At 36.5% G+C, this 15004-nt stretch overlaps 3 protein-coding genes across 3 annotated transcripts in view; 1 reads left to right on the top strand and 2 right to left on the bottom strand.

Annotated features, from left to right (window-relative positions):
* The first annotated feature begins 412 nt into the window (after positions 1 to 412).
* On the top strand, positions 413 to 1159 carry Lamtor2 (Late endosomal/lysosomal adaptor, MAPK and MTOR activator 2). Its single transcript, XM_089637803.1, has 2 exons — positions 413 to 594; positions 692 to 1159. The coding sequence occupies exons 1-2, from the start codon at positions 527 to 529 to the stop codon at positions 999 to 1001; spliced, it is 378 nt and encodes a 125-aa protein (XP_089493929.1). The 5' UTR covers positions 413 to 526; the 3' UTR covers positions 1002 to 1159.
* Positions 1065 to 6795, bottom strand: LOC149419373 (inactive fucosyltransferase B-like). Its single transcript, XM_089637802.1, has 5 exons — positions 6355 to 6795; positions 5391 to 5533; positions 4298 to 4552; positions 3053 to 3301; positions 1065 to 1678 (listed from the first exon to the last, which is right to left on the bottom strand). The coding sequence occupies exons 1-5, from the start codon at positions 6406 to 6408 to the stop codon at positions 1231 to 1233; spliced, it is 1149 nt and encodes a 382-aa protein (XP_089493928.1). The 5' UTR covers positions 6409 to 6795; the 3' UTR covers positions 1065 to 1230.
* A 4471-nt stretch (positions 6796 to 11266) lies between these two features.
* LOC149419372 (lewis-type alpha-(1,3)-fucosyltransferase-like) overlaps positions 11267 to 15004 on the bottom strand; it is a 34584-nt gene continuing 30846 nt past the window's right edge. Inside the window, exon 7 of the mRNA XM_089637975.1 lies at positions 11267 to 11528. Within this exon, the coding sequence (XP_089494101.1) occupies positions 11267 to 11528 (262 nt within the window). The remainder of the gene's footprint in view (positions 11529 to 15004) is intronic.

The following is a 15004-nucleotide window of genomic DNA, read 5'->3' as shown; positions in this document are numbered from 1 at the left end:
CTCGTGCACGATACCCCACTGAGACACAGCCTGGATTACCACTAACTCGTAAACTCTGGTCCGCCATCAAATGGTAAAGTCCTTCCACAGCCACTGTGCCCACATGATACACAGGTGCGGCCTCAAAGATTCGGCGATAGGTGAATGGGTGCGGTGCAGACCACCGAACTCGTGGTTAAAGAATGCCCGCTGCATTCATTCCTTGGCGGGATTAATGAGGTCCACAGACTGGCCCACTAACCTACATAGATGTTCCCTCTGATCCCCCCACCATACGAAGGAAGAAGAATGCAAGCAAACTATCAATTGCCGCAACTAAAGTCTCTCGTGTGCGCCCTTCCTTATATTTTATGCTTTCTACCATAGACAACATTGAAAATAAACTTATTTTATTCAACAGCCATAAAAGAAACGTCAAAGTGACAAATAATAGCCACAACCAAAAACATAAGATAAAGCTGTGTTCTTTTGTGATAAAATTGATTTTATTAAAATTCTCCCAATAGTATTTCTGTAAAATCGTAAAATGTTGAAGCCCAAAGCATTAACTCAAGTTTTAAGCCAAGCTAATACCGGAGGCATCGAAAATACTCTGTAGGACAATTGTTTACTATTTTATGTTTACCAAACATTCTTATCAATAAAATTACTCCCTAGTTTTTCGTGTGTAACATCATTGATTTTTTTTCAGTCTTTTGAATCATGAGGGTGCTCTTTTGGCCTACTCTGGTTACAATGATAAAGATGCCCGTGTTACAGCTGCCATAGCAAGCAATGTTTGGACTGCTTATGAGAAGAATGGCCGGAATGCTTTCAAAGAAGACAGGCTTCAGCTTGTTCTACTGGACTGCATGAATGGCAAGCTGGTCATCACGCAGGTTGCAAACCTTCTGCTGTGTCTGTACGCTAAGGATAATGTGGGATTTGGTCTACTTAAGGAGAAAGCCAATGCTCTTGCGCAATACCTCGAGGGGCCGCTGAAGCAAGTGGCTAATTCTTGATTTTGTGCCTCTCCTACACACACTTACATCTGTAAATAATACTGTTTCCAACTCAAGATACTGCTTGTAACATTCTATTGTGGATAAGTCAAATTAAAATTTATGAAGACTGTTTTTATCGCTTTATTTGTAATAATTAATAAACAAATTTTATTATATTTATTATTATTTGACGTGTAAGCAAAAAAAATTGATTACCTTTTACACAAAATAAATAATCTAACAAAAATTAATATAAACAATTTTCATCGGTACTTAGAAACCCTGAAAGATCTTCGTAAACCTTTGGCTCTTGGTCGTTATAATTGAGTGCTTCACAAATTCTGCAGTAATGATATGACCTTGAGCCAAAATACCCGTGTTCATTACTAACGTAGAGCCTTGATCTCCACTCATGCATTTTCAAGTACTCTAACCACGTTTCATTCAGCATGGAAATATGATCAGCCAATAGATACGCTGAGTCAAAGTCGAAGGAATGCAGATAAGACTTAGGTGGCAATATCTTCATGCAGTCTTCCTTTGAAGTTTCTAGAATAATTGGAACAGCCCCCTTAGCAAATGAATTCCAAAACATCCTTTGGGATAGGTATTCTTTACAGTTGTGGGTTTCAACTGAGATGTAAAACAAGTAGTCGTTAAGTTGGGGACAATCTTCGGCAAAATGTGTTGGACACCTGCAACAAAGAAGGAATTATACAAAACCCTACAATCCAATTACGTTATGTTGTTGATCAGATATGTATGGATGTAATAAAATGGTATTTTGTTTTGTATTACACAGCGACCAAGTGTGTATGTATGCCGATTCCATACATCGATGATGTTGCTTCCACAAGGCCGTCCCTATGCAGGCGCAATTGAAACAGTCCGTTCCGGGTGCTGACTTGCCAAGGAACCAAGGCGCTGATAATACCTAACACCCAATATAACGCCCTTCAGGTTTTTACTACCGCTAGGCGCCGTTTGGCTCATGCCGGCCCTGGAGGAGTATGTTTTTAGTCATAATAATATGAAACTTTTGTAACACCGATTCACCAACGTTGCCATGGCTAGAAGTAGGATCACATTTTGGAACTATGACGATCCTGAGGAACTTTATTAAAAGGATTGGACTACTGTCGAAGGCATAAAATTAAACATGAATATAGCACAATGGGCCTATGGCCTGAGTGCTTGCGGGAGCCAAGAGCACTGCCTGATTATCTATAATTTTATCCTAGAACTTTTGGCTTAGTGATCACATTTTATAGGTTTCCATTCCAATTATATAATTATATTTGTTCAAATCCTAGCACGGTAAACTTTCTATCAAAGTGGATACATTTTTACAGCATTAAGAAATATTATAGTACTAGCGCAGACCCATAAAAAATCTATTGTCTACTAATATCTTCTCGAAATGTGTTCCACTATCATCACATAGTAGCAGTGCACGAGGTCGAATTCGGTAGTTTCCGCTCGTTCAGCGTTCAAAGGTCAAATTGGAGGTAAAAAAGTTGAGACAATTTTTTTCGCTTTGTGTCTCATGTAAGTAATATAACACACAATGAGGTTAGTTTGAATTCTTAACAAATTAGTTCTAATTTTGAAAATGGCAAATAAAATAAAAATATTATGATAGGTACTTTATGGCTTGTCTGGATTTTCCAAATGAATACTTCCAATTTTGAAAATGAAGCTTAAATTCAATGCAAAAGTTAGGATTCATTAAACCCGAGTTACAAACAGTAGCTCAACCGAAATTAGCATGTTTAATAAGCGCTAATGAAAAAAAAAGCAAAATGACAATGGAATGAGTTTGCAAGTCACTCCATATTATATTGTAAAGAAAATAAAATGACTCAATATTTGATTCACTTTATTAGCTAAACACATAATTATTATAAAATTACGATTCATTATTTATTACAGTTTGATATTATCTTACACGCAGAGTAATGAAATAAAAAATTCATCATTATATAAATATACCTCAATCTCGATGATTTGAACAAATTGTTGAAAATTTGTTTATTAAAAATGTGTTGTTTTATTATTGGTTGACTTACGGGTTGTGAACATTACCGCATTTTCCATAAACGTCTATGTCCATTATGTCTTGTAGCGCCTTCAGTTGTGAACGCAATGGATTTGTGGGCGTACAATCAGTGAGAAAAGCTGCTACCAAAACCTTCCTCTGTTTGATGTGAATATTTGGAATCATGGATAAGACAAATGATTCAGGCGTCATGTTTTTGGGAATTGTAGTTGCAAAAGGTACAACTCTTCCGTTTGGAACAGGAATATCTGATTTCATTCTATAACGAAAGGTATGCATAATTAATAATCATTTCATTCTGGGCTATGTGCATGGGAAGTGACCTATGCAGGCATTACAGCATACAATAAAAGTAAATAATATGTATAAGTAAAACAAAGATTAAAAAACAAGAATTAAAGAAAATTGAGGTGATTAATGGTTGTTGTAGACGCATGGTTCATCGAACATCGATACTGTATTTTATGAGTTCACTAGAGAAGACCCATGAAAAACAACAAGATATTACCAATAATTTTCCGTTGAAATATTTTTATATTACAGGTAGGTACTTTATCGTTGTCTGAATTTGTCCTATTTTGTTCTAATTGTAAAAATGAAGCTTCCATTTAGAGCAAATTATTCTAGTTCTAGAGTTCACTGAACTGGAGTTACAGACGCAACCGAAATTTGTATTTATAATTTGATTTGGGAGTTGGTCATCTTACAGCCTCATTGCACCATAAAAACATTTGCTGAATCCAGCAAACAATTCGCTGGTACTGCAGGAAAATTTTATATTAAATCTTTATCGGCATTCTGCGATAAGCAAAGAAATTCCTGAAAAAATTTGAGAAATCTATTGAATGAAGATTTAAGCTATAATCGGTAAACCAGCTCTGCAACACAAAAACAAATAAATTTTCTAGTTACAAATTTACATTCCCAAAGTGTACAACATTTTGAATCATCACGGGAAAACGATACACTTCTAAACGTCAGTTCCATACATTGATAATGTACTTCAATTTACTAGAACTTTATTTTCCGCATTAATCTATCTGGGTTCAGCAGTCATGCCAAGTTTCTATTACCAGCATATAAAATTCAATATTCCTATAGCATTCAGAAAAGTTTTTGACCGTGTTATATAATTAAATTTAGGCTGTTACGGCAGGATCGATATCTGCGATGGTATTATAAATCTAAATCAGGTGAGAGTTTGCATGGAAATTCATTTTACAAGTCAACGACTGATTAGTTTTCATCAACCTACCTGTAAGTCATGGACCAATTGAAGACCCCCTCATAATCACCCCAATTATTCTCACGTTTGAACTGAAAAGTATTGTAAGGGTTTTCATCAGTAAGGAATATCCAACGCTGGTTTGGAGTGCGTGATGATGTGGGTAGGTTCTGAACCCCGTGCTGTCGGAGCAGCAGAAACAGTACAGCATCAGCTTTGCTCAGGTCTTCCGAATGGTATGTTATATCACAGTTTTTAACTGAGCAATCTGTAAATGGATTATTCCTGAAATAAATAGAGTAAAGAATTGTGATTAATTTAATTTCAGAGAGATGTCCCAGAACAGGGCCATGTCAAAACGATGGATCCCTGACCCAAATAGGACACGGGGAAGAAGATGATGGTTTTTTTACATGAACTACACACCCACACATGCCCTGAGAAAAATAATTTCCTTTAGGGTCAATGTCACCTTGGGAATGATGCGTTGAGGGTTGTTTTGAGCATGGGACGTTTTGGGAAGGAAAAAGGTATGAGGGGTGGGTACGAATTTGGGGGTCAGTGTGTCCAGGAGTGACGCTTGAATCCATCCCTCCCACTGTGTTGCAAGGCGATGGGTTGAGAGAGTCAATGTAGAGAGGTCAATGAGTCTCTCTCCCTCAATCGGCCTCTACCGATCCGGCCCACCACACAGTGTGGGCAGACGCATACGCCGCCAAGACTAGGACAAAACTCACCCATTGAAACCAGGCACCCCTGCTAAGTCACCAAACATATAGAACCATTTGGGGTGAGCTTTGATTCAGTAAGTTTCAAATTAAAAATATATATTAAAATACATTAACCTCTTAAGGACCACGCCCGAGTATACTCGGGCGGCTATTATGTGCCAGAATTCGGAATTCATACTAAAGAAATTTTTTTATTATTTTTTCACACCATGCACCACAACATCAATATTCAGTCCCATTTTGGGCCCGAAATGGCTTTTATAGGAGGATATATATTTTGAGTAAATAAAATTCATTGATAAAAAAAAGGTGTTTTTTTTTCCATTTTTAATTTTTAAATGTTACTGAAGGGGTTAAATAAATACACCTGTATATTGTTAGATATTACTTACTTTTCAGTTTTGAAGAAGTTAATATGACGTCTTTCTAAAAACGGTCCGTCCTTCCACACGAGGATTTTAAATCTGTAATTTCGAGCATTGGGGTATCGAGCATTTTGAAAAAGTACCTTTCCCAACTGTGATAAATTTAAATCCTGAAAGACAAATTACATATTTGTACATGAATAAAGTTGTACATATTGTATTGTTCATTATTTTACAAAGTACAACATGAGCCATAGATGTATACGATTAGATACGACACTAAGCGCCCGTAATGGCTCAGGTCAAGTGGAGTCCATGGTTCTCACAAATATATTCACAACTTTATTTTACCCTCGAGCGTGGACGGGTCACCATGGTCGAATTTTGAGCAAATAACCAAATAAAATACCAGCTGGCGTGTTAAGATATAGCAAAAAAACCCCCAGAAAATTGGGTTTTAGTGCAACTGTCACCGCAGGGCAGCATACCTACTCTCGGCGTCGTGTCGATGAAAGCTTAACCAAACCGAACCGATGGTTACAATAATGAAATGGAACACGTTTTTTAATGGGTCTGACGACTCTATTATTATATAAGTACCTCTATTACAATGAGCTTCTTGCATGTTTGCATTAATTTGGTAGGCGGGTTTGGGTACCTCCATCCCGAGAAGCATTTATTGGATAACCGACACCTCTGCCAAAGTCACCCCAAGTTATTCTTACTCACTACCTTTGGTGATTTAGCAGGGGCTCGGGTTCATCGGGCACACACTTCGTGTTCAGGATGCGCCTGCCCATCAGCTGCGTGGTGTGCCAGATCGAGAGAGGCTAGTTTGGGGAGACCCTTCGACCTCTCCAACTGATCTCTCGACCCATCGCCTTACGCCGCAGTGGGAAGGATATATTCCGTCACTCCGTCCGTCACTCTTGTATACACTGATCCCTAGATTCCTACCCAACCTCATACCTTTTACCTTCCCAAAACTTACTCTCATTCCTTTCCTTAAAAAAGACGATCCACACAGCATTCTAAAAGATGACATAGGCCATGAGGGAAATTATTTTCCTCAAAGCCTCCTGTGGGGTAATGTGGGGAAAATTTACTGGCTTAAAAAAGTATTTTTTTATATGGTAATGCAACTTTTAGGAACCTACATGTACCCAAGTAAGGTTTTATGAAATAGTTTATTTACTACTCTTCCATTAGAAGCCTTATTTGTTTGTGGATAGAAGGATGAAGAAAATGAATCATTGATGTATTATTATAATGAATAGATGTTTCAGATGAAGAATATTTAAACAGAACAAATTAGTTTTATATTTGTTTGTAGCGACACTATATGAAAATGACACATTTACGACACGTGACAAAATAATTATTTTCATTATTTTTCTCTTATTCCGCTTCACTCTTAATACGCAATATTTCACTTTCCAATAAATGGATTTAGCTTTATTAATTCAAAACATGATTTATTATGTCGGGGAGACGGAAAAATACGCACTTTTAATTTTAATTTCGTTTAAAGTCACTTACGCGATATGTAAATTAGTATGCGACGCCGTTATAGTCGCAGCCGACGGCGACTATGTTCATATCAAGAGTTGGATTATATTCATAATATCGTATTAGAATTAAATCACAAACCAGTCTATACAAACCTAGCGTAGCTCACAAACTACTTGAAAACTGGGATATAACTCTAAAGGGGACGCGAGCAGGCGTTATTAAAGGTTCCCCAACATTTATAGTAACTTTTAGTAATAATATAACTAAATTCAAGTATTACTTCAAAGTAAACATTCCATATTTACCGTGAAGCGGAATTCGTAACCTTTACCTTATTTTTTACCGATAGCATTGTTTTAAAAGTGATAATGAATTTAAAGATTTTATCTAGGGTACATTAATTTAACGAAGGTGTAAACTATATTAAATTGATAAACTTGTCGAATTCCGCTGCATGGTTTGAAAAATATATAAATAGCACTTGGTTTCAACTTAATTACTTCAAGAAATAACTATTTATTTGGTGGAAGATGGTTAAAGATGCATTAAACTAACATTTTTTCTCAATCAAAATTGGGTTTTGAAGGTTAGGAAATACGCACAAATTATTAAAAATAACCCAAACTAAACCCTAAAAACATATTTTGTGCATGTTAAGTTAAACCCCCGACATAATAGTTGTCTTCATATTTAAGTTGAAATCAAGTGTTGTTTTAAAGGGGCAATTTTTTGTAGTAGTAAAAACGGTAGTCGTAGGTAAATATTTACCCTTGTTTTTTTAAAGAGGCTTTGCATGCAGCGAAATTCGTCTAGCTTACATATATATGTATTTGATAATACTTACTTGCCGCCTGCTGAAAAAATCGTTGACATAATTCTTCCCAACCTCCAGCAGTTTTTTGTTATCACCCAAAATGAAAGAACGCACGCTTTTCTGACGAATCACCCACAAAACAAACATATTAACGAAAAGAAGGCAAATTGAACCCCACAACATTTGAAACAGGCATGTTTTAAATGGTTTCCTTTTAGGACGAGTCAGATAAAATCTCTTCTTGAACATGGCGATTATTAATTGTCGATTTAAATATTATATTTATTTTGAGTTTTCTTTAAACAAAAAAGAATCAGTAGCATTCTTAATTTGAATTTTATTACGAAGTTCTATGGCGTAGGTACCTATTTTTAATTTTGGGATTTTTTAGCATCGGTAGCTACTTTTAAAGGAAGGGTAAGTGAAAAGAATGATCGTTCTCCGTTTGTTAGCTAGCTATCTATTAAAAAATCCTTCTAGTTAGGGTTTATTGTATGCTGTTTTATACGTAGATTAGCATGGCATCACTACACTAAAATAATATAAAATCATAAGATCTGAGAATATAATGTTAAGCCAAAGTGTTAACTTTAAAGTTAAAAAATTAAGACGAATCATTGACTCATCTTACCGTTAGTAATAATCTATGCTTTCGTAGATGGCGGTAATTTAAGGAAATTTAATTTAATTTAATTTAAGTTTCCTTTATGCGTTCATACATTTCTATTGATAAGTTTTTTTTTTATTAGTTTACTTTTATATTTTTTATTGAGTAATTTTTTTTATTTGTATTCTACTCAAGCGAAACGGCAGGAAAACCTTCAATTTACCTAAAGCATATTTTTTGATATTCATAATGTACACCAATTCGTTATAAAGATTAATCAAAATAGTGATTTGGCATTAAGCTTCGCCCTTAACAAACCTTGTTGAATACCTTAGTGATTTTCAAATATTTTCGTTTTTATCTCATCATTTCATCAACTACTTCTAAATAGGGTGTATTTAAGTTTTCTACAATTTAGTAATGGACTTTAAATGTTTCTTTTTAAGTTTTTAACGAAATTTGGAGGTAAGTTTTATAAAAGATTACTTGGGATTATGAATTACGCCCGGGCCTCCTCCATAAGACCAATAACACGGGTTCAGCTTCAAGGTTTACAGATCCTAAACACGGCCCTACAAAAAATACGCAAATTAAAAAAATATACCAGATGACATTGTTGATACATTTCTTTCCACATACCCTTCATTTAATTTAACCAAGGCTGCCCAAACTCATGTAATCCGAGTAATTCGCACCAACAAACATAAATGCAGTTAATACCTAAGTAATCAAAAATCACAATGGGGTGTTTTGGACAGCCCTGATTTAAAGTAACACTTTAAACACATTCAGCTTAGGAGAATCTTTTTAGTTTAAATTAAAACGTTTACGATACCACCAAAAAATACTAAAAAAGATTATTATTATGTTACTTGGCACCATAGGATATTTTATCTAGTCATTGCTTTGCACAAATAAAACATTTTTCATGTTAATATCTACGTTAAAGATTAATTAATTATAAGTGTGAGTACTGATTTTCTAAACTGAACGGCTTTATCTTAAAGTTTCGATTAAATACTCAGAATAACGTGCCTTCTCGTTAGTAATAAATATTAAATTGTCGTTATTAAACAACATCACTCGTACCATGACACTGTAATGTGCATGAAGTTTGTTGGGAGGTTTGAAGAGTATTTTAACTGTAAAATTGATATGACATGGTTCGTTCGTAAGAATTTTCCAGGAACACATTTTCACGTCGTAGATACTTCATTACAGTAACAATGTACCTACAATAATATTTATTGATTGATGTCATATATGAAATTAAAAAGACATCTTCTATTTTAAAAAAGGCTTTTATTAAATACAGTTTTGCTATGAATAATAATTTTTATTAACGAGACGTCATAAAAATCATAATATTTTCGCATTTCGTCACTAGGTATATATTAACAGGGAAAATTCAGGTGCATGAACACGTGTTCCGATATATTCGGAAAGTACTAATATTTTATTAGAAAATAGCCTGCTGTCCGGTTTTTAACAGAATTTTAATAAATCAGCAATAATAATTTTTCTCCGTGTATCTTCTTCGACGTTTTTTGTTAATAAATAATAGATATCTTCTTCAATTATCAAATGCAATAAATTGAATATTACTTATTAATGATTCACGTGGTGTAAATTTTATTTGATATCAGAATAGGTAATCAACGATTACGATGAACTCATATAATCCTAAACTTTTAACATTCACATTACAATAAAATCACATACACTACTTTAGTCATTTAATTGTGTACGTAATTAATAACAATTTATATTTGGATCTAAAAAGTAGGACAAATCGTTGTACACTTTAGGTTCTTCACTGTTATAATTTAAGGCCTCACACACTCTGCAATAGTGAATAGATGGCGCCCCGAACAGTCCATGTTCATTCTTAACCTCAAAGTTCTTTCTCCAATAATGGAGGCTCAAATAGTTTTCTTCCCACGTGGAATTCAAGAACAATAGATGCTCTGCGAGATTCTGGGGATTCGAGAATTCTTTGACGTGTAGGTAAGAGTTTGGCGGAAGTTGAATTCGGCAATCTTCCTCAGGAGGTCCCATTATAATAGGAACTGCACCTGTTCGGTATGCATTGTGGAAAGGTTTTTCGCTGATGTATTGCTTGCAGTTGGCATTCTCAAAAGATAGATAAAAAGCGTATCTGTCAAGCTGGGGACAGTAGCCGCCATATCTCGAGTCTTTGCCTGCACCTCTCTTGGGGCATCTGCAAATAAATAAGAACATGTGAAAATAATATATACCTAGTTGTTCTGAGAAGTCATAAAGATTATTCACAGTACCTAATAGTCGTGCATTTTACCAACAAAGCTCCTGCATCGTACATAAAAAAGCTCCTACGCAGTAGGTACCTATCGAGCTCTTGCCTCGTACATAAAAAGCTCCTGCGCAGAAGGTACCTATCAAGCTCCTGCATTGTACAAAAAAAGCTCCTACGCAGTAAGTACCTATCAAGCTCTTGCCTCGTACATAAAAAAGCTCCTGCGCAGTAGGTACCTATCAAGCTCATGTATCGTACATAAAAACTCATGCGCAGAAGGTACCTATCAAGCTCCTGCATCGTACATAAAAAGCTCCCCCGCAGTACCTACAGCTCCCGAACAATACCTATAAAGCTATTAATAATTTATTAAGAATCAATATTTTTCTGAATCTCAAGAAAGCTCCTGCACAGTAACAATAAAACTCATGCCTAGTACCTATAAAATGCCTGCCCAGTTCCAACAAATCTCTTGTGTTGTACCTAGATACAAAGCTCCTGGAGAAGCAGTAGATTTAAAATTTGAAAATTAAAATTAAAAATAGTGGACATTATAGACATCTCTGGTCAGTTATTGTATAGATTTTACAAAGTTCTTGCACGGTATTTCTTTACAGTGTTGTTAACTTTAGCAAATTTCCGCCAAGATGATTACGAAATAATACTCGCTGATCCTACTAAACTTGCTGAAATACTTACACTGATCTAAATTCGGTCCCACAAGCACCGTAGATATCGACTGTCATGTAATTTTGTAGCTCTTTTACATATTTCAGGCGCTCGTTGCTCGGGTTACAGTTGGACATCATGACCGCCACGAGAACGTCCCTGCGCTTGATGGCTCCATTTGGCACCAAAATGTTAAAGGTTTCGGTAAAATTTAAATTTGCAGGCAGATCCATGGGTACATCTAGAGGAGTGGTCCTCCCGTAAGGAACTGGGACATCGGAATCCATGCTGAAAAGATAAAAAATAAAAATAAATTAGTGATGTGGGTAGCGCGCAAGATGTTGGACTGAAATAAGTGGGCCATTGATAATACCCAACACCTAAAAGTCCTAACACATCGCCCTTGAGATTATTTTTCATGAAAACGGAGCTACACAAAAATAATGTAATGAGTAAGATCAAGAAAGGGACGCTTAGAAGGTTCGGGCATGTAGAGCGAATGAGTGAATATAGGCGTTTACTGGTTTTGACAAGGGATGCCAAAATTTTACTCGTACCAGGCGCCATTTATTGGCTCAGGGCCGTGTAGGGGAAGGAGATTGTGAAGATGACGATGGAGAAGTACTTGGCAAAAAGGAAGAGAATATTCAGATCTTATCACTGTTTGGTGAATCTTATTGCACCTCTGCCATAGGACGCCCCAAGTGGTTCGTTACATTTGGTAACTTAGGATTCATGCTAGTGCTAGGGTTCATGGGCTGAGGTTTTCTAGGTCTTGACAGGTGGAATTAACTGCGTGACAGGTGGGATTAACTGCGTGACAGGTGGGATTAACTGCGTGACAGGTGGGATTAACTGCGTGACAGGTGGGATTAACTGCGTGACAGGTGGGATTAACTGCGTGACAGGTGGGATTAACTGCGTGACAGGTGGGATTAACTGCGTGACAGGTGGAATCGGGTGAGGTCAGTTGAGGGAGACACTTTTTGACGTCTTCAGTTGGACTCTCTCGACTCATCGCCTTGCGTCTCGGTGGGAGGGAAGGATTACCCTTTTCTTCCCAGAACTTCCTATCATTCCTTTCCTTTAAATTACACTCCACACAGCTTCCCTAAAGATGGCGTAGGCCCAGAAGGAAATTATTTTCCTGTGTGGGGTTAATGTAAAAAATATATATTTTTTTTTTCAATTTTAAAATTTTCGGCTACTTGCACCGTTCAAAATGTACTTTGAGCCAGTCATTGCGCTAAAGGATGTCATAAACACTTTTGTAATATATAACTACGTAAAAATGTTTGTATACTTCATTAGTCCGGAGCCAAATTGAGTGTAACCAAATAATGTAGAATCGTTATTACACCTCCAACTTCTGACATTTCCCATTCATTCTGATGCGAGTATGCCACACTAACGCCTCCTAGTGGCGTGAGTTGTGCGGTTTTTTTTTTTTTTTTTTTTTTTATAGTGAATACCTCACAAGAGTCCCAACTGCTCCCGTCTGGAGCCAGTGAGACTATGGCATCCCCAATTGGGGGATGTTGTGAGGCTGAAGGTAAGTGGGGAAGGGAAAGAGGAAGGTGGGGAAGTACCTGGCTATTCAGATCTAGTCACTAAACACGGCTAAAGCCATTTGGAGCAACGTTTCAATTCTGAATGGTGGTCTTACACCAGGGCGATACTGGTAGTATCTTCCACTCTGGAACGTGCCGCAAATATACTATATATTATTTTAATTAATTAATTATGAAATAACACAAATTAATCAAATAAAATTTATTTGCGCACGCCGGGTTCGAACCCGCGACCTTCGGAATGGCAGTCCAATGCGTTACCACTGGACTATGCCGGCCGTCAAATTTGGTTTGGTAGTCTTTCAAAGCTACTGGCGTAATATTAATATTCTAGGGAATTCGGTATAACCATAGACATATGAATATTAGTAGACCTGCCCTAAGTGATTAAAAGCGTATTATTCCCCACTCCCCATACCGGTTCCATTGGAGCCGGCTGGGCTCGCGTATGGCTTCCCGTGAATCTTGAGAATGTGACGTCATCATTCTTGTTCGAACTAGCGTCGGGCTATGGTCGAGGCATTTTATGAAAAAACACGGCAAAATAGTGGCTTGTGATATGAAAACTTGTAAAAATAGATGTGAAAAAGAGAATATACCCAATTGTCGTATTACATTCAGTTAACAATACAACAATAAACAGTGTATACCACGATATTTGCTCTACCGATAAAATCATAAAATCTATATTTAAAACCGTCATATTGAAAATTAAATGTATTGGAGGTGATTCCTTGGGTCACATTTAGGACGGGTTGTTTCGGAAAATTTGAACAATTCATCAAATTTCAACGTTCATTTTCAGGTTCTGTGAAAGATTTATTCAAGTTCTGTTTTTATATTATTGTAGGCTAGTTGCTTGACAAAACTGAAATAAAAACAGAACTTGAAAAAGTCTTTCACAGAACTTGAAAATGAACGTTGAAATTTGATGAAATGTTCAGATTCTCCGAAACAACCCGTCCTTAGTGTACAAACTTCAAACTTGGTTATAATTCATTAATTCTACAGCGATTACAAGTGTCTTAATTTTCGATCAAGTGACATTTTTGACAGTGACAGTTCAATCCAGTGTTTATCTGTGCTAAGAACTGTGACTGCTTATAGCAAAACTTTTACTGCCTATTACAAATAACGTAAAATAACAGTGAAACATCATCAACATTATCATACATCATCAACATATCATACATCATCAACATGAATAATACCTGTCAAAAATGTTCCGAACCAACACTTTCAGACGAGTCTATTTTTGTGTGCGTAACCTGCAAGGAGACATTCCATCTGCAATGTGGAGGTGTGACGGAAAGTACCTACCGTCGCCTCTCTAAGGAGCGGCGTGCCCTCATTAAATGTAAACAATGCATTTGTGTCACACCGACTGTCAAACCCAGTGGCAGTTCACTTATTGATAGTGAACTACACGCCAAACTACTCGAACAAAACACGCAAATTCTTGCCACTCTAGCGGGGATGAGCAAGCAATATGAGGACATTCTTCTTCGCGTCCACGAGCTTGAGGACACTAATAACAAGCTTGAGAAAAAGAACACCGGCCTCGAAGCAAGAATTGAAGTATTAGAAAACCAAATGGAGCAAATAGACAGGCTAAATAGCTCTAAAAACGCTGAAATCAGGGGGATCCCGGAAAATAATGGGGAAAACTTAAATAACCTCATATTCAACATCCAAAAAACTACTAATTCAAACGTGGAAATGAACAGGATTGACGCAGCTTACCGCATCTCCCAAAAAATACCTAAAGACCAATGTAGGCCCATAATCATATCATTTAAAACCAGTATTGACCGTGATGTTTTCCTGTCAGACATAAAAAAGTTCAACAAACAAGCTAACAATAGAGAGGAAAAACTCAACACCACCCTCGTCGGAATTGCAAGACCTCGCTCTCACATATACGTCTCGGAACACCTGACGTTTCGTGCGAAACACTTGTGGTTCCTTGCACGTAAGGCTACACGGGAAAAATTATATAAATTCGCCTGGACCCGTGGAGGGCAAGTGTACGTCCGTAGAGATATTGGAACACCAGTCATTATTATCAATGACAAAAACAAACACATCTTATCTCACACACCCAATAACTTGTAAAAGAACTATAACTATTGTATTTATGTTGATAAAATATTTTTTACTTTACTCAAAATTCATTAACATCACTATTTTAAC

Source organism: Hesperophylax consimilis, chromosome 12 (assembly GCF_061612785.1).
Source record: "Hesperophylax consimilis isolate HC1 chromosome 12, BYU_Hcon_1.0, whole genome shotgun sequence".
Taxonomy (NCBI): Eukaryota; Metazoa; Arthropoda; class Insecta; order Trichoptera; family Limnephilidae; genus Hesperophylax; species Hesperophylax consimilis.
Note: the sequence above shows the minus strand (reverse complement) of the source record. Positions and strands in the feature narration are given on the sequence as shown.

Excerpts from the sequence above, each read along its gene's own strand:
- Lamtor2 (XM_089637803.1), top strand. The coding sequence starts at position 527 with ATGTTGAAGCCCAAAGCATTAACTCAAGTTTTAAGCCAAGCTAATACC. Across the intron at positions 595-691 it reads GGAGGCATCGAAAATACTCT|TCTTTTGAATCATGAGGGTG; the intron begins GTAGGACAATTG and ends ATTTTTTTTCAG.
- LOC149419373 (XM_089637802.1), bottom strand. The coding sequence starts at position 6,408 with ATGTCATCTTTTAGAATGCTGTGTGGATCGTCTTTTTTAAGGAAAGGA. Across the intron at positions 4,553-5,390 it reads AACTTCTTCAAAACTGAAAA|GAATAATCCATTTACAGATT; the intron begins GTAAGTAATATC and ends TATTTATTTCAG. Across the intron at positions 3,302-4,297 it reads AATTGGTCCATGACTTACAG|AATGAAATCAGATATTCCTG; the intron begins GTAGGTTGATGA and ends CTTTCGTTATAG.